The sequence below is a fragment of the Anabrus simplex genome, chromosome 5 (genome assembly GCF_040414725.1).
Source record: "Anabrus simplex isolate iqAnaSimp1 chromosome 5, ASM4041472v1, whole genome shotgun sequence".
Classification (NCBI taxonomy): Eukaryota; Metazoa; Arthropoda; class Insecta; order Orthoptera; family Tettigoniidae; genus Anabrus; species Anabrus simplex.
This window is the reverse complement of record NC_090269.1, coordinates 258,046,426-258,066,435: the sequence shown is the minus strand read 5'-3', so window position 1 is coordinate 258,066,435 and position 20,010 is coordinate 258,046,426. Positions and strand designations below refer to the sequence as shown.

Sequence of the window (20,010 nt, the reverse complement as noted above, 5' to 3'; positions counted from 1 at the left end):
GGGACAATAATAAGAGGATTAGAGTTCTGACTACATGATGGCTCTATCACACCGTCTGATAGCATACTTTGTATTTGCTCGTCTACTGCTTTGGAAAACTTGTGTGGAATGCCATACCTCGGTCCACTAAAAGGACTACTATCCAGTACAGAAAAAGAATGCTCATACACATGAATTAGGCCAGGTTTCACAGAAAATACATTAACGTGTTCAAGCAACACCGCCAACAACTCGTCTTGCCGTCTTTCCTCTAAGCAACTCTTGCTCACAGCTTCCCATAATGCGTCCTTTTGACCCTTATCAACCAACACATGACATAGAACGAAGCTCTCACTAACTTCTTCTTCTCTGAAGCTCTCTCTAGCTTCCTCGATGGCTTGTGAAACCCTGACAACACACCCCATGGCACGATCACCCTGTTTCCCCTGAATATCACCCTCAAAAGTGACTTTAATATGAGTCTCGTTCCACGTTAAGTTAAGCACAACTTCTTGGTAATCTAACTGTGCTGAGTGTGACGTCAGCCAGTCACATCCCAAGATGATATTAAATACAAGATGCGGAATAACTAAACATATCTGAACCATAATAGAACCAGCAATACTTATAGGTAATGCCACCTGCTTACATACTTGTTTGGACTTCTTGCCAACAGCAGTGATGATATACGTACTCTTAACTGGCATTTCCTCCACATAAATACCTCGTTGTACAAAACTCATATACCACTCATAACTAACGCATGATCTCTGACTACCTGAGTCAATAAGTGCCTGAACACCCGCCCCCCATACTTTTAACTTAACAATGGGATTAACCACTTGCTCCTGTTTATTAATATATTCCTGCTGTGGCTCAAACATTAAATCATCTCTTACATCTAGGTCATACGATAACTCCATAACACAACTTCGGGTTATCGGTGGATACGGCTGAAATACAGACCCTGAATCACAGCCCGTACTTAGTTTAAATGTCTTACTTGGCCCTGACCGTTCGTCTCGCTAGTGCTCACATTCCTATCCACCTGTCGGTTACCTGTTTGCTGATCCGCTCGTTGTTGGTTCCCGTTACTCCTAGGGTTTCCTTGATTTCTATTTTCGTAGTTCGGCTGCCTACGGTTTTCCCTGCGCTCATACTGAGGGGCATAATCTTGCGCGTTCCCGTTTCTACTCTCCATATTTCCCAACCCATCAAATTTAGTGAGCAGCTGTTCCATCTCCTGAATAGTGCTAGTTTTCTGCATTACCGCTGCAGTTCTTACTCGTTCAGGAAAATGCCTGAGTAGTAGCCTTACTACGTCAGTATCCGTCACTATCCCAGCTAAATTCTGGCATATCATGACGTGAGCCAAGAAGTACTCCGTCATGGATACCCCCTCATTCGCCCTAAACTTGCCAAAAACGACTCTTTCCTTCTCACGACTCTGAATTGTCTCGCTCCAGTATTTTTCTTTAAATTTATTCTGGAACTCGTTGAGATCTTTCATACTGTTACGGTACACCACGAACCAGGATCTCGTTTCTCCCACGAAAGCACTGCTAATAATTTCCAAAACCTGCTCCCATTCAGTATACCCCTCATTTATGTTTCGCTCAAACCGCTTCTGAATAAGGTTAAGGAAGTCCAGTGGGTTGGTTTGTTTCCCGTTAAACTTCGGTAACTCCTCTTCTCTTACGTAATTTCCTCCGTGTTTCACCCCATCACAGCTTTGTTTCTCTCGTATCTCCCGTCTCAGCTTCGCTTCTACATTATTGACTCTCTCCTCAACTTTCATATCTCTACCTTCTATCTCACTCAACATGCTTGTCTGTTTGTTTCTTAACGCTTTAATTTCACTTTCCTGTGTTTCTACTCTCTCCCTAGTTTTATTATTTTCCTTCCCAATAACTTCTAAAAGTTCGCTTTTTTGCTCTACGAACTTCTTATCCACCTCTCTCTTATGTTGTTCAGTCTTCTCATTCTGTTCTTCTAACCGTTTATCGCAATTCTCACTCTTTTTTAATAGCTCGCTTATTTCCTTACTATGTTCCTTCATTTTTTTTATCAGTTTCTGCTTTGTACTCTCTAAGTTCGCCACATAGCTCTTTCTTAGTTTTCTCTAGGTCTTCCTTAATTTCCTTCCCCTGCTGCTCTAATTTTTCATTGATTTTCTTCCCCTGATCCTTCAACTCCTTATTTAACTCTTTAAACATAGACTGTATAAAACCTCTTAACTCAGTGCTATTTTCTTCGGTGGTAGGGATAACCTCCGCTCCGCCCCCAATTTATTACCCTCTGAGTCATCATGTTGAGCCTGGTTATCTGTCTTATCTACTCTCATCTCCTCTAGAGACTCATCTACCATGTCTTTATCGTTAGTTGACGAACCACCTCTAAGCACACTACCATCACGTAACATCATACCTTGTGTTTGATCTGCCATGATTCTCTAACATCAAACATATACTGAAATATTGAAATTTATTGATAGCACTTTCACCCCTTAAGAAAACACAGACCCTATCTTCAAATTTGCCGTTCCCTATATCGTATTTAATGGTTTTCGCGCCCCACGTTATGGTGTCATAATGTAACGGATCAAACACCCTATACAGATAATTAAAAACAATTGCACGCTGGACGCCAGGCTTCGAAATTAAATGTAATTTGAAACCGAATTTAGATATAAAAAGTCCTAAACATAATTTAATGAGACTATCTCGGCCATGAGGTATAGGGATACTAACCATTAAATACCACGTGGGAAAACATAGGGAACCTATTAAAAAGTCAATTATTTAACGACGTAAAAAGAAAAATGTTTTATTTAAAAAAGATGAAATTACGTAAAAACGAGTTTTTACCAAAATTAAAAATTACTGACTGAGATTACAATTCATTACTGCACGCGCGGACTTGCGTTAACAGGGATTACTAATGCTCACCGGAGTTGATCTTCTCGTAGTCTGCGTTCGTGGTTGATCGTTGTCGTCCCTCTTCCAACAGCATCATCCTCGTCATCTGCTTTATGGAATGGATTCCACCCTGAATCTATCACTCCCTATTTTGCTGAGTACCAGAACATAGTACCAGCCTTACAATGTGAAATTCCACATCGGAATTAATTGAATAGAGAGAACGGAAAACATCCAGTCCTTCTATATTATACGAACTTGTCTTTCTAAATAATCTGCGTAAGTCTCACAGAGCCAATAAGAAATATTGAGTATAAGCACATCGTAAGTGACGCACTCAGAAAGCAGAGTGACTCTAAAAGCCCATGGACTACCTGAGAATGGAGACTCAAGAAAGCTGGATGCAGAATGGAGAATACAGAATGAAGAATCCCGAATGAACTTCAACACGCCGTGTAGATCTATATAAATCCTCTTCAGATTCCCACTTCCTCCCTTGGTGTCACATGACATCTCGTTCCAATGAGAGCCGATATACGTCACTACCCTCTCGATATATTGATGACAGGAAAAGCCCCCCTGATAGGAGCACGTGATATGGGGTAATTTAGCGTCGCAACAACGAAATTAGGTAGCTTCCTCTTGCTGTTGTGTACGTTTCCAAGAACCATCCAAAATTAACCTTCCTGGACTATTGCGAAACACCAAGTAGCCTGTCAGCGCAAGACCTGAATTGACATTACCACGGAATATTCGAATATATTACAATTAAAAATTATATCTCGTTCTTACGTACAATTACAAAAATGATGATGATGGACGTTAATAATGAATAAAATTACATATGATACATGATACATAGATATACAATTAATTCGGGTGGGCAATCAAATTATGTAAATGTCGTGGCGACCACGATTATTAAAGTGCTCGCGGTCTCAGCGTCCACCTCCTGTTTTAAAGTACGTGTTCTGAGTATCTGTAATCGTTTTATGGGTTCATTGGAGGTACCCAAAATGAATTAATAGTGGCGCTCACGATTTCTGCTATCTTCTCGCCCGTAAACACATATCTCGTTATATTACCCCGGTTTAGGGAGAGGGACCGATGTCTTTCAGAATTGTAGTAAGTGTGAAGGGATGCATAAAATTGAATCTCAAGGGGCTAGTGGACTACCCAGTATAGATAATGGTTGCCTTGTTGTAGTTCCTCTTAAAACAATGATCACCACCATCAGTCCCGTTTAAAAAAACAAAGTTGATACGTGTTTCTTGGCAATTACCTATGTGATCGAGAGGAATAGGACAGTACTTTATGAGCCCCTTAATACAATTTAAGAACTTGAAAACAGAATGTCTACATCTTTAACGGATCTGAAGATATTTAAGATGAACAACTTAGGTGAATCTCCCTGTATATATAAATTTTCTCTCGGAATATAATAGCATAGTGAGCCATGTAGCGACCAACGAAAGTATCATTTCATGAATAGAGCAGAGGTAACTTGATTTCAGACTATTTCTCATCGTTAGAACATTCGAGACGCGGTCGTTCGAGTTATTCTTCTCAGGATGCGGACCAAATTAAATGTGAAGATTCCAGGCAGTTTGCCCCTATCACGTGGAAAATCTCAAAAGATATCTTGTCTAACAACTGATTGGCTTATGAAGAACATCATGTTGTGCTTCGTAATTTCAAGCTAAATAGAAAAGCTCTGCGTCTTTTAGAGGTCTAGGTTTTGTATATGATGGGGCGTTTTTAACGATTTTCATAGCCATAAACATACGACGAATTACATCTGCCTACATTAGCCGCAGGTGAGTGCCTGAATTTCTTCTTTCCAGTAACTCGCAATAAAACGTCCTGTGTTCCTGGAGACCCACCTTCACTGGAATTTTTCTCCTCAGCAAGTTCTTGAGGAAGAACTCTCTTCTCTATCACTCACAGAAAGACCGACAATTTTCTTTTCCAGGCCGACGCATATGAATTGCAACGAAATCTTTCTTTGGGCATAAAATTCTCGAGTCCTTCACAGGAACTGCAATCAGAGTTATGTGTTTTCCAAAGATACACGTCGTCGTGAAGGATAATTGCTTTCGGATTCGTCATTCAGCAGTTGTTTTTTGTTTGTTTGTTTTTTTGCTTTTTCGCCACTCCGTAGCAACGCCACAAATCACTGATATAATACCGTATGTTTAACAAGGGCCGCCTCTGTGGTGTAGTGGTTAGCGTGATTAGCTGCCACCCCCGGAGGTCCGAGTTCGATTCCCGGCTCTGCCACGAAATTTGAAAAGTGGTACGAGGGCTGGAACGGGGTCCAGTCAGCCTCGGGAGGTCAACTGAGTAGAGGCGGGTTCGATTCCCACCTCAGCCATCCTCGAAGTGGTTTTCCGTGGTTTCCCACTTCACCTCCAGGCAAATGCCGGGATGGTACCTATCTTAAGGCCACGGCCGCTTCCTTCCCTCATCCTTGCCTATCCCTTCCAATCTTCCCATCCCCCTACTAGGCCCCTGTTCACTATAGCAGGTGAGGCCGCCTGGACGAGGTACTGGTCATACTCCCCAGTTGTATCCCCCGACCAAGAGTCTGAAGCTCCAGGACACTGCCCTTGAGGCGGTAGAGGTGGGATCCCTCGCTCAGTCCGAGGGAAAAGCCGAACCTGGAGGGTAAACAGATGATGATGATGATGATGATGTTTAACAAGAATCACAAAGAAACCCGAAATATCGATACGTGTATCGCGTTGCAAGATATGCCGAAAACGCAGTATCTGCAGTTTGCAGAGCGGAGAGAAATTCTACATTCTGACTGATGAAATGAGCCAACGGATCCCTTGAGATCTCCGAAGTTAAGCAACATTGGGCGTGGCCAAGATTTGGATGGGTTGCCACGTGCTGTTGGTGGGGGTTAAGGGAATGGAGAAGCGGAAAGGAACTGGCCACCCTTCCTTACGTAAACTCCGGCTCAGGCACACCTCTGCAGAGGTTCGGACCTGCCTTCGGGCAGAATACACCCTTACCTTACCTTACTGATGAAATGAAATGAAATGAAATGAAATGAAATGAAATGAAATGAAATGAAATGAAATGAAATGAAATGAAATGGCGTATGGGCACAGTCTAATATAGTCTAATATATTCAGTCGCGAAGCTCTAATAAGAGGAAGGTTCATCCATTTGACAGCTGGAGCGACACTAGCACCTCTAGCGGCGAGGTAGAGGCAACTTGCTAGCAGACAACAGGGAAAGAATTGCCACTACAGTCTAAAATGGTCTTAACTTCTGAACCATTCATGCAAATAATGTCCTGACAAGGTTATTGTAATCCTTATGAAAGAGTGGAGGAGGTCAAAGAATTTATTTCGATGAGGAGTTCGAGGATAATATCGAAATGTTTATTTAATCTTTAGGAGTTATGTTTTTTCACCGCGGACTATAACATAAAATCGCTTCTAGAGGCCAACCGGTTCGAAATAGGTATATACCATTACGGACTTTTTTTGTAGAGGTTTTTATGCTCTACATTTCGTACGCTTACACTTGGGGTCTATCGTTGACGGTTCAGGCAGCGTAAGCCAAGAAGGCAAGTTTCCTTCAGCATTTTCATTTAGTCCTTGTGTTACATGTTTCTTGAAACAATCCCTCACACACTTTTCTTTCGACTTGTCTAGATCACATCTCCTTGCATTCCTTCCTTTCTTCAATTTCTTCAACTTCAGATGGCATTTCATGAACGACTGGTGGTGGTCAGTGCCCACGTCTGCACCTGGCGAAGTCCTGCAATCCAACTCCTGGTTTCAGAATCTCTTCCTAATCATAGTGAAGTCTATTTGATACCTTCCAGTGTCTCCAGGTCTCGTCCATGTATACAGCCGTCGTTTGTGGTGTTTGAACCAAGTGTTAGCAAGGATTAAATTAAGATCGGTGCAGAATTCAACCGGCCGACTTTCTTTTTCATTGCTTTGTCCCAATCCCAATGCTCCTACTGTATTACCTTCTCTTCCTTGGCCTGCAACTGCATTCCAGTCTCATCACAATTACATTCTCTTCACCTTTTACATATTCTAGGCCTATTAAATCTTCTATATCTTCATAAATTCTTTCGATTTCTTCATAATCCGCTGAACTAGTAGGCATATCGGTGAAATTTGTCTAAATAATAATAATAATAATAATAATAATAATAATAATAATAATAATAATAATAATAATAATAATAATAAATAACCATTGCAATATGATTAAAATAATCAAGTATGAATAAAATAAATGTTTAATCGCCTCATGCCTGGGAGTCAATAGTTATCCTATTATTATTCATGAATAAATAAATAAATAAATTTTTAAAATGAATAACATAATTAAAATAAATTTAATAATAATTAATCGAAATGTCAGTAGTATGGGCGCCAGAGTTAACCAGAATGAATCCATGGAATTTCAATAAAGCTTCATAATTCTCTCTCCTAGGGCGTGTAGATAAAGCTGCGTGACTGTGCGAGTTGACCGTGCGGTTAGGGCCGCGCAGCTGTGAGCTTGCAACCGGGAGATAGTGGGTTCGAACCCCACTATCGGCAGCCCTGAAGATGGTTTTCCGTGGTTTCCCATTTTCACAACAGGCAAATGCTGGGGCTGTAGCTCAATTAAGACCACGGCCGCTTCCTTTCCACTCCTAGGCCTTTCCTATCCCACCGTCGCCATAAGACCTATCTGTGTCGGTGCGACGTAAGCCAATAAAACAAAATAAATCTGCATATTGGTACATCTACTTCTGAAAACGACTAAATAGGCAGGAACTGTACCTACGTTCATCAGTAACTTCACTGATTCTAAAATAACTATATGCAATAGCACCTCATCAACACACCAAAATATACATAAAATACACTCACAAAATACTGCTGGAACACTCCGTATTTACAACACCAAACAGTGGGAAACCAAAGCGAGAACTAAGCTACCATAAGCAGTCAGTCCATATACGTATATAAATGCTCTTCACTGTGTCTATGAATCAACACAACTTGCATATCCTCATAATTAGCACTTGTTATATCGCACAGATACTGCACCTTTATAATACTGTGTTCACTGTTTAAAACACTTGGTTTAAGGATACATTCACTCGAGCAACACACGCTTGCTGTTCCAGAACATAAATTATGGAAAATCTGAAACACAGTACCCCATACCTTTCACCAACGTCTAAGACACCAAGCCGCCACAAGTGATACAATACCAAGTGCTTAAGCACTCCACAGTTTGTAGCTCAACCACGTTCCACAAACATAATAAGACCACGTTCCACAAAAGTTACATCTCCTCTCACTTCCACCAAAGATTCAAGACAACTATGTTTCACAAAAGTTGCATCTCCTCTCACGTTCCACCAAAGATTCAAGACAAGCGTGTTTCACAAAAGTTACATCTCCTCTCACGTTCCACCAAAGATTCAAGACAACTCATTTTTCATCAAATGTTACATCTCCTCTATCTATACCTAAGATTTTAGATCAACTGCTCCGCTGTTTTCGGTCAAGTCTAGATTGATCCTGGCCATCCAATCACGAGTGGAAGATCGTCTTGCAATACCAAAACCACGCCCCGAACCACCTCCGGGTCCCAAGACAATAACATCAACGGACTCTGGGCAGTTCCATATGACTCTCGCAAAGTTTCCGAGTTGTATAAATAGCACTGTTCCACGTCCGTTTGTACAAAACAAATTACTCATATCACATATGAAGACCTTCCAGCTTAAAATATTTAGAATATATATATATATACAAATGAAATAATGATGATAACAATACGAATAATGACAACAATATATCTTACTTCTGAATACAGTGCGAGGGTGTGATATATGTACTGTATTATCACATAGGCTGCACTATTGTGGCGGACATTGGCATTGTGTCTATCTTGACAACAATAATCCTTTCACTATGGTGGTCGTAGTAGCTTACCCGCTGCTTTATTTTCTTATTCATTATTAAACCAATTCCTGCATTTTCCCTGTTTGTTTTTGTGTTGATAATTCTGCAGTCACCTGACCAAAAATCCTACTCTTTCTGTCAACGTACTTCGCTTATGCCAACTACATCTAACTTTAGTCTATCCATTTCCCTTTCCCTACCACAACGATTCAAACCTCTAACATTTTACGCTCCGAGTCGCAGAATGTCAGTGTCCATCTTCTTGATGATTGCTCCCTCTCGTGTAGTCCTCACGCAGAAATCCAAATGAGGGACCATTTTACCTCCGCAGTATTTTACCCGGGAGGAAGTCATCATCAGTACATCCTTTACACAGAGAGAAAGCTACATGTCCTGGGGAGTTAGTTGCGGATGTAGTTGCCCGTTGCTTTCAGCCGTGTAGCAGTATCAACACAGCTAAGCCATGTTGAATATTATTACAAGGACATACCAGTTAATCATCCAGCCTGCCGCCCTTGCAACTTCCGAAGGGTTGCTACCCGACTTTCGATGAACCATTCGTTAGTGTGGTCTCTCGACAGATACCCATCCGATGTGGTTATACCTGTGGCTCGGCTATCTGCTTTATTGGGACGCACAAGCCTCCCCACTGCCACAAAGTAACATGGTTCACATGGGAGGACCTATTGATAGGACCACTAACCAGCCTAACATAGATATTGAGAAATTAAATTTTAGACCTTCCACTAAACTGCCATTTCATTTAGCGTGAATAAAATTATTTACAGCTTAGATTGTAGTTTCTTATTCCCCGACTGTAGATACCGATTTTCATTGATTTCTCTTCAGCCATTTTTCTCGTAAAATGAAATGGTGTATGGCTTTTAGTGCAGGGAGTGTCCGAGGACAAGTTCGGCTCGCCAAATGCAGGTCTTTTGATTTTACACCCGTAGGCGACCTGCGCGTCGTGGTGGTGGTGGTGGTGGTGGTGGTGATGATGAAATGATGATGAAGACGTCACATACACCCAGCTCCCGTGCCAGCGAAATCAGCCAATTATGGTTAAAATTCCCGACCCTGCCGGGAATCGAACCCGGGTCCCCTGTGACCAAAGGCCAGAACACTAACCATTTAACCATGGATTTTTCTCGTGATGCGCGTACATACATTCATATATACACAAATACATACAGAGATGGCAGAAAAATAAAAAGTGCATTTCCTTGTTACTGTGGACACAATTTCTTTTTAAATCCTGAGCAATGTACAGACAAAATTCTTATTTTATATATACAGTATATATTAGAGACACTGCGAAAATAAAGGCGAGCTAACATCGGACAAAAATGATCTTATTTCAGGTCTTTTTTACTCATAAGTCATGAAGAAGAGCAACGTGAATGCACACGTCTCTCCTTTTGATAATAAACAAGAAAGAAAATCGAACAAAGGCTTTGGGCAAAACGAGGCTACGAGTACGAAGGGCGAACTCAATAGCTCTCCTTGTGTTTACATAAGCGTACGGAGGTGCCAGAATTTTATTTCGCAGGTATTCCTTTACGCACCGATAAATATATCTGAGCACCTTCAAATATCACCGGACTGAGCCAGGAATTAACCCGCCAAGGTCAGCGCTCCAGTATCTGAGCTACTCAACTATTGAAAGCTTATCAAAACTGTCCCTTTATGTCCGTAGCCATACAGTGTCAGAGATAATAGAACAAAAGAACAACAATGACGACATGATTGACTAGGAATAAATAAGTGATACAATCTTATTTTTGTAATAGAAGATTGTTTTGAGAATGTTTCAGCTTCCTAATTTGTTCATTGGAAATATTCAGCCTTTAAAAACATTACAAAATGTAGAATAGAGGAAACATAAAATTATTTAGACCTAGACACATTTCTATTCGCAACGCCTAATATCATATGAAAATCAGTATCACAACTGCCATTGGGATACTTGTGAAAGTGTAATTACCGCAGTGCTGATATAACTACCATAAAATTCATGTGTGAGTTACTGTAAGGTTATCAACACTGTCTCTTTATGCCCGTAGCCGTAGCGAGTCAGATATAGTAGTACGGGCTGGAGACTGGGATCTAACGAGTAAGGCAGAACCGCTAAAACGTATTGACGTTAAGGTAAAGAAGATAATACGACACGAGAACTTCCATCCACAAACACTCATCAACGACGTGGCACTACTGGTTCTTAGCCACTCATTACCGCGCAGAATACACATCGATACCATCTGTCTGCCAGAGAAAGGTGCAACATTTGCTGGCCAGCGGTGCATTGTCACAGGATGGGGATCCAAACAAGGAGGTAAGACTTCATTCTCTTTCAAAGTATTTACATGTTTAAGTTATTAACTTTTAGTTACTATGGTAGTCTAAAATTCGGAGGAAAGAACGTGAAATATTTGGCAGAAGTGAATAAAATGGCCGTCCGGTTGTTTCCTATTAGCAGAGTTGCCAACTTCTTGTTGGTATCACGTGGTCACTTCATAGACATTCACTAAAATAACAAATTGATATGCCTTTGCTGGCGAGATGTAGTGTTTACAGTGCACTATGTCTTCTGGTATGGGCTATATCAAATTTGTTACTTTCATTGACCTGTCTCAGTCTCATCCTTGGCTTTGACAATATGAAAGTGACTGAGGTATGAGTGATGCTAGTAATGCCATTCCTTATGCAGCCAGTCCCTGTTATGAATGGTGTGAAAATATCGCTCATAGGGTCGGTTGGTGCATGCATTTCAGTGGGCTTGGCAGACTGATATGTAATAACAACGGCTGGCTCGGTGAGAAAAGCAACGGGAAACTACCTCACTCCTCATTTCCCTAGTACGCCTCTTTAGTGACGCCTAGGCTATTTATGACAGCTGTTGGCTAAGCTGCAGAGGATCAAACCAGTCTTCGAGCTGAATACCCAACATACAACACAGAACAAATAGATATTACAAGTAATTATTGTCTGCAGAATGAATTTCTGTCAGTTCTTTACGTCTGTTTGTTCATTCGTTCATTCGTTTGTTTGTTTGTTTGTTTGTTTGTTTGTTTGTTTGTTTGTTTGTTTGTTTGTTTGTTTGTTTGTTTGTTTGTTTGTTTGTTTGTTGACTAATGCTAGATAATATTTACAGAAGTGATGATAATAATATTAGTCCAACTCCTTGGCTGGGTGGTCAGCGTTGAGGCGTTCGGTTCAGAGGGTCCCGGGTTCAATTCCAGGCTGGCCTAGTGATTTTAATCGCGTTTGATTAATCTTCTGGCTCAGGAACGGCGTGTTTGTGCTTGTTCCAACATTCTACTCTTCATATTCACACAACACACCACACTACCACCCACCACATAAACACGCAACATCCCTCCACATCAGGAAGGATATCCGGCCGTAAAACAGGGTCAAATCCGTATGTGCTACGCAGTAAGCACCCGCGACCCCACATGTGTGGGAGTAGTAGAAGAAGACGACAATAATAATATTAATGATTACGATAATAGTAATCATGATAGAAACAATGAGATTAAAAATTCGTAACACTATGCACATGTAAAAATCTGTATCAGTTACATAGAAGTCTTCGAAAACGAATTTCAAATTGTATATATGAGTAGCCCATTTGCAAAACCCGCTATATGCACTATAAGAACTTTTTGGGTATTGTTGAAAAATCTGTACAAAGTATCATAAACCTGATAGAAAGTTGATTCCTTTTCCAAAAATTCACAAAAAAAAAAAACTTGAAATATCTATATAGGAGCCCATAATCTCATGAACGTAGGAAGTCAGCTATTTAAATATTGATTCCGCACATAACTGGTTTTGCAACTGTATAATGCATATAGCAGGTTTCGCAACTCAATGGGTAGCCATTTTGCTTTTCTGATAGTTTGCAAAATCTGCTATTTTATGATGATAAGGACTTGCAAAAGGATAGAGACGGGCTTTGAAAACACCAATATTCGTGAAAAAATGTATTTCGACGATGTATTACCCGTTGATTAACATCCATTAATAAATTACAACCAGTTCACAAACTAGTTTCAAAATTAAACAGGAATAATGTAACATAAAATATGACGAGTTGAAATCTATTGACTTCAAAAGGTGTTAGTTAAACAGTACTTTGCAAAAACTTGCAAATTAAATAGTCTTTCATATTGAGACAAAACAAGAAAAACTTGCAAACTAAATAAAATATTCTTTCACATTGAGACAAAATAAGGAAAACTTTAATTGTTCATTTGGCCGAAAATAATACCCATCAGTGTGAAAACATCAGGTGAGCATCCAATAAATCCTTGCTTATGTGAAATCAACATCCTCTTTCTCCATCAGTTCAAAATCACTCTGACTCTTGTGTTCACAATCGTCATCCATACAGCCTTCTTTCGTAGCAATAACATCAGCTGCAAAGAGCGTATTGTAGAACTGCAACTTTTCATTTTCACCCCAGTTTTCACCAAAGTGGAGGCACAAAAGTCGCCTGATATCCTTCAGTTTTGCTGCCTTTACTTGAACAGTTTCTTCGACGTTTTCAATACAAGCGTTTTGCCTGAAGTTTTGTCCCTTCCTGCAAAGACTTTTAGGTTCACAAATGTCAAAGTTGTAAAACGGATCGCCTTGAACTAAAGTAATGTTCTTGCTTTTGCCACGCGTGATCGTAATTTTCTTTGACTTCTGGAATTTGAAATGCCATTGCCCTGGCTGTTTGAGGATTCCATCACAGTAGGATTTCCAGTTACGGACTGAACAACTTCGACCCAAATGGATTATGGTAACATAGCTCTCTAACACTTTTGTGTAATCCTCTGGGCTCTCAATCACATCCCTTTGCCTGAATTCCCTCTCCAATTTGCCGAAAACTCTGTCTGGTGGAATGAATGAGTGCCCAACAACAGGGAACCAAATCTCAACAGCTTTAGCATGCTGAGGAGCTTCAAAAAGCAGTCAGTGAGACAACATTCCGAGCATTGCTTTATTTTTATTCTGACCGCCGCATCCGTCAGAGAACAAACGTACAGTTGTAACCTCATCTAAAGCAGAGTTGCATAGTCTGTGATGCAGTGCTGAAGCAATTTGGTTACATCCCTTAGGATACTCATTTATGGTCCAAAAATAGCTAAAAGTGTTTCTTTTATTTTGTGGTGATAATGATGAACGCTAGCATATGGTGAAATTTTAGAGGTAGGGTTGGTGGGAGTAGTAAGCTGCCTGATCTGGAGTTTTCGGAAGTACTATATTTTCTGACAATCGTAGCTCAGTGTTAGTGCATTTTCCACTTCAAGCCGAATCTTATCGTAGAAAGCATCTGCTCGTTTCTCGTTTATTTTTAACTGGAATTTTAAACCATCTCTCTTCTCTGGAGATATTTCTTGCAAAATCTTGTTCTGAGTGCACATGCAAGTAGAGCATTTGTCTAAGTATGGACTGTCAAAACTGATATTGAAGTTTTCTATGAATATCATACGGAAAAATTCATATTCAACGTAGAGATCATCACTTGGTGTATCTCAACATACATTTTCCACATCTTTTTTGTGTTCAAATCACTAGGGAAGTACTGTCGTTTAGTTTTCTTTCCCCGACAATAGTGGCTCTGAATTGGTTTCAAAGTTTTAATAAATGCTTTCACTGCTTCACGTTTTGGCTTATGTACTTCAGTTCTACGGTCAGCACCTCGTGTTTCAGAAGGTGTAGAAACTAGATAAACAACACTATCAAGATAAGACGAGAACGACCACAGTGCCTTCCGTTGGCGGGTTCAAAAGCAAACAAATGAGTGCCTCAGAAGCTGCTACCTTCATAGAGTAAAGAATCCTATTCTCTGCTCGCTGTCTTCTTGCCTTGATGTTACATAAATATTTATTCCTAGAGAAAAGAAGTCAATGCAGTGAATAGGATAATTGAGCTGGTTTTGCATCTGCATAATCTCTGACAAGATGGAGGCCGTAACAGCTGCGATAAATATAGCGGCTTTTGCATCTCCATATGAATATAACTGGCTTTGCAAATGTATGGCCGATGCACATAGCGCGCTTTGCAAATAACTGAACTTTTCTCTTCCAGTTTTAGAAGGACAAATAACGCATTATGCAACTCAAATTTTAGTGAAATATTTAGGTCTTGGAGTAATGAATGCTGGGGAACCAAAAACTCGAAATCGAATTTTCCGTCATATAGCGGGTTTTGCTAATGGGCTACTCATATATTCGAATTTAGCAATAATAGTAATAATAATAATAAACAAATAATGACAATAATAAATCTATATAAATAAAATTGTTTCTGTTTGTCTGTTTGTCTGTCTGTTTGTCTGTTCCACCATCACGTCGAAACGGCTGGATAGATCTCAACCAAACTTCATATTTAGAGTATAATGACCCCGGGGAAGGTTTCGATATGCATATCATTTTAAAATCTTTGAAAAGACGGGGGTTTTATAGGAAAAACGGTTTTCCTCCATTTTCTCTTATACTATTATAGGCAAAATATCGAATTTGTCGTATAAGGACGAGACAAAGCTCAATTTAATCCTCTTGACGCAAAGAACAAAACTCGGTAAGCCCTACGGGCCCGAAAACCATGTTTTAAGGCCCTAAAACCAACCGTTACGGAGATATTGGCACCACACTACCCCTGCTCTAGGAATCGGATAAAGAAATGAACTGCCGTAACCATGGCAACGTCAGCTCCAGGATTCTAGAGCAGTGAGATTATGCATGTACGTTTGGGCATAGCTGTCAACCAAAATAGGTACAAATAAGACTTAATATCTGGGAAAAAAATATACTGTTGTGTAAGGCACTCATAGGACTCCTTTGGGCGGGGATGGAAAGGGGGTGAAGAACGAGTGTAAAAATCTATATAAATAAAATTGTTTCTGTTTGTCTGTCTGTTTGTCTGTTCCACCATCACGTCGAAACGGCTGGATAGATCTCAACCAAACTTCATATTTAGGGTATACTCATCCCGGAGAAGGTTTTGATATGCATATCATTTTAAAATCCTTGAATAGACAGGGGGTTTATAGGAAAACCAGAATGGTTTTTCCACCATCACGTCGAAACGGCTGGATAGATCTCAACCAAACTTCATATTTAGAGGATACTCATCGCGGGGAAGTTTTCCATATGCATATCATTTTAAAATATTTGAATATATGGGGGGTTTATAGGAAAATCAGAATGGTTTTTCCACCATCACGTCGAAACGGCTGGATGGATCTCAACCAAACATTGTATTTAGAGTATACTAATCCCGGGGAAGGTTTAGATATGCATATCATTTTAAAATCCTTGAATAGACGGGGGGTTTATAGGAAAACCAGAGTGGTTTTCCCACCATCACGTCGAAACGGCTGGATAGATCTCAGCCAAACTTCATATTTAGAGTATACTCATCCCAGGAAAGGTTCCGATATGCATATAATTTTAAAATCTTTGAATAGACGGGGTGTTTATAGGAAAACCACAGTGGTTTTCCTCTATTTTCTCTTATACTATTGATTTTCTGTAAACTTCGTTTACCGTACATGAAACGTCTCTTCATTATAAACAACTTTCATTATGTTCATAATTTACCTTACTCTTCACATGACGGAGAAATTTACAATTTTCTGCTGGTATCATGCTCTGCATTTAGTGACCGACAGACCGACAACGAACCTACAGGTTACCATGGCAACGTCTCTGACTGCATGCCAGTAGGGAAGTAACGTATTGCCATTTTCCTCATCATGCTTTTAAATTCGTGGTTGTTCCTTGGGTAGATGGCAAGAGAGGCATCAATCGGCTCATCTGCGGGATATTGGCGGAATATCGTTGGAGGTTATAACCGCCCTCGAATAGATTAAGTAATAACACCATTAGTCATCTTCATATTTGTTTACCTAAGAATCACTGAACCTAAATTTCTCCTCTGTTAGCGCTTTATTATATCCATAACTCACGGCATTTATTTATTTGTCGTTATCCGGCTGTCCTCAGTTATAATCCATTTTCTATTAGTTTCAACATTCTTAACTGTATTATTTTCTTCCTTAATTACGCCGTATGTACGTGAATGCTAGAAACTACTGGATGCATTTCCACCAAGATTCGTATTTAGAATACACCTGTCCTTGATAGGTTTCAGGGCAAATATTGTTTCTAAATGCCTGAACTAACTGGGGGTTTATACGAAACCGAAACAGTGATTTTGCACTTCCAAAAAATATACACAACAAAAGTTTATGGAAGTCTACCTACCTTGGTAGAAATTAATGTCTAAACCTTTTTTTCTCATGTGCATCATTTCGATACGAGGATCAATAAGGGAGATATCATTAAAGGACCGTTTTTCTGTACAAGTCCCATCGGACTTAACTCACGAGCGGGTGCGTGTAAAGCGTATTCCTTACAACTTGAAAACTACTGAAGACATTCGAAACAAAATTTATATTTAGCATCGACCTGTCCAAAGGTAGGTTTTAAACGTAAATAACATTTCATGTTCCGGAATGGACTGGCGGTTTATAAGGAACCGAAATGGTGATTTTACTCTTCCACAATATATACAGAACAAGACCAACCTGACTGGAAATCGACCAAACCTGATGGAATTCCACCTCTAAACCTTTTTTTTCATGTGCATTTTTTCGTCAGGAGGATTAATAAGGGAGATATCATGAATGGTCACTTTTGCAGGTTAAGTCCAGCGGACATAGCCCAAAAGGTGTTTTACATGGAGCAGATTCCTTATCTATATAAATCAAATCGTAACGACTGTGTACCTCTACACTGACTATTTTGGCGAAATTTTCGTACAGCTTTCCGTTTAAGGGGTAATAATAACAATCTCCATAATTTTTGATTTCCTGAAAGTCCTAATTTTTACCCGCCTCGCCCAAAATCCACATTGTGGCATAATCTGCCAGAAGAATAAGAAGATAATTGAAATTTGACAAAATTATACGTTTTAGCCCGTAACGAATGAAAAATCCTATATCATTAAATTTTTCACTTTTTATCCCCGAAGAATATCGAAATATGCAGGCAATTTTAATGATGGTGCAGACCTTCGGAAATTCCTATCACGTAACGGATTGCACAATCTCCGTTCAATCTGGAATGATCTACAACCTTGGTCTTATGACTTTATGCCGTATCTGTATCCCTTTTACGTTTGATTTTTCTCTATTAATCGATGTTAAGTCAATTTGGAATTTTCACATGCATTATTCATACTTTCAATTACTTATATGAAATACAGAATCATCAAACTCTTCACGAAAATTGGCCCACTCAGTAGCCATATGTGAGCCAAATGCTACGTATGTAGCTGTCACATTATTATCCGAAAAGTAATGTAATGTGAGATGATCTTACAAAACCTTTACCCTGTTCCACGTTTCTAAATCTGACCCAAGAATAGATGACATATCATTGGACCAGCCATTTAGGCCACGAAATCCGGCGTGTCTTATGGTATAATCCTTTGTCGATATGACGTATGTTTAGTAGCAGTTAATCTGTAAATGAAGGTCTTCAATATTGTAAACACGCATATACTTTCGTATGTCGATCTATATATATTCACTGATGTCGATTTAGCGATCGAGAAAGGGTCGGTCTGCTATTGTAATCAGAACTCCCCACACCGACTTTGACTGGCAGTAGGAAAGGGTTCCTTCTCCAACTCCTGTGTAACTGTCATTAGTAAGGAAGGCCTACAATTGTAATGAATAGTTCCCTTCTCGATTTGACTTGCAGAAGGTAAGTGAGCATGCAGTTTTGTTTAAAACTCCCCTACCCGATTGTGTTTGGCAGTAGGCAAGGGTGCCCGCCATTATAAAGAAATGTACTCATCTAAAATGTGACTGGCATTAGGCATAGTGGCCTGCTATTTTGATGGAAACTCACCAACTTGGTGTGACTGGCAGTACGCTGGCTGGCAGTAGGAAAAGGGGCCTGTCATTATAATGATAACTGCACAACTCAATTTCGAGTGATAGTAGGGTAATTGCCTGCCATTATAATAAAAACTGTAATCTGTCTGGAGGTAGGAAAGGGGGGCTGCCATTTTAACGAAAACTCCCCAAATCGATTCTGTCCGCATAGTAGGCAATGGGGCCTGCAATTATAATGTAAACTTCCCAACCTGATTGTGAATGCCAGTAGGCAAGTGAGCCTGCCGTTATATCACAAATCCGTAACAAACACTTTACATTGGAAACGTACGGGGACCTCCCCATGCTCTTTCTCGGATAACGCTAAGAGACATGCAATTTTAAAACTATCTTATTTACTGCATGTACACTATTTACTTCGATATTCGAATACAATGTAGAATACCGTAGCGAAGCACGGGTACATTCGCTAGTCTATCTTCTATCTATCTATCTATCTATATAAATAAAATTGTTTCTGTTTGTCTGTTTGTCTGTCTGTTTGTCTGTTCCACCATCACGTCGAAACGGCTGGATAGATCTCAACCAAACTTCATATTTAGAGTATACTGACCCCGGGGAAGGTTTCGATATGCATATCATTTTAAAATCTTTGAAAAGACGGGGGTTTTATAGGAAAAACGGTTTTCCTCCATTTTCTCTTATACTATTATAGGCAAAATATCGAATTTGTCGTATAAGGACGAGACAAAGCTCAATTTAATCCTCTTGACGCAAAGAACAAAACTCGGTAAGCCCTACGGGCCCGAAAACCATGTTTTAAGGCCCTAAAACCAACCGTTACGGAGATATTGGCACCACACTACCCCTGCTCTAGGAATCGGATAAAGAAATGAACTGCCGTAACCATGGCAACGTCAGCTCCAGGATTCTAGAGCAGTGAGATTATGCATGTACGTTTGGGCATAGCTGTCAACCAAAATAGGTACAAATAAGACTTAATATCTGGGAAAAAAATATACTGTTGTGTAAGGCACTCATAGGACTCCTTTGGGCGGGGATGGAAAGGGGGTGAAGAACGAGTGTAAAAATCTATATAAATAAAATTGTTTCTGTTTGTCTGTCTGTTTGTCTGTTCCACCATCACGTCGAAACGGCTGGATAGATCTCAACCAAACTTCATATTTAGGGTATACTCATCCCGGAGAAGGTTTTGATATGCATATCATTTTAAAATCCTTGAATAGACAGGGGGTTTATAGGAAAACCAGAA

At 39.9% G+C, this 20,010-nt stretch overlaps 1 protein-coding gene across 1 annotated transcript in view; it reads left to right on the top strand.

Annotated features, from left to right (window-relative positions):
• Positions 1-20,010, top strand: part of LOC136874480 (phenoloxidase-activating factor 2) — an 81,643-nt gene that overhangs the window by 23,490 nt on the left and 38,143 nt on the right. Inside the window, exon 3 of the mRNA XM_067148108.2 lies at positions 10,900-11,168. Coding sequence (XP_067004209.2) covers positions 10,900-11,168 — 269 coding nt within the window. The remainder of the gene's footprint in view (positions 1-10,899; positions 11,169-20,010) is intronic.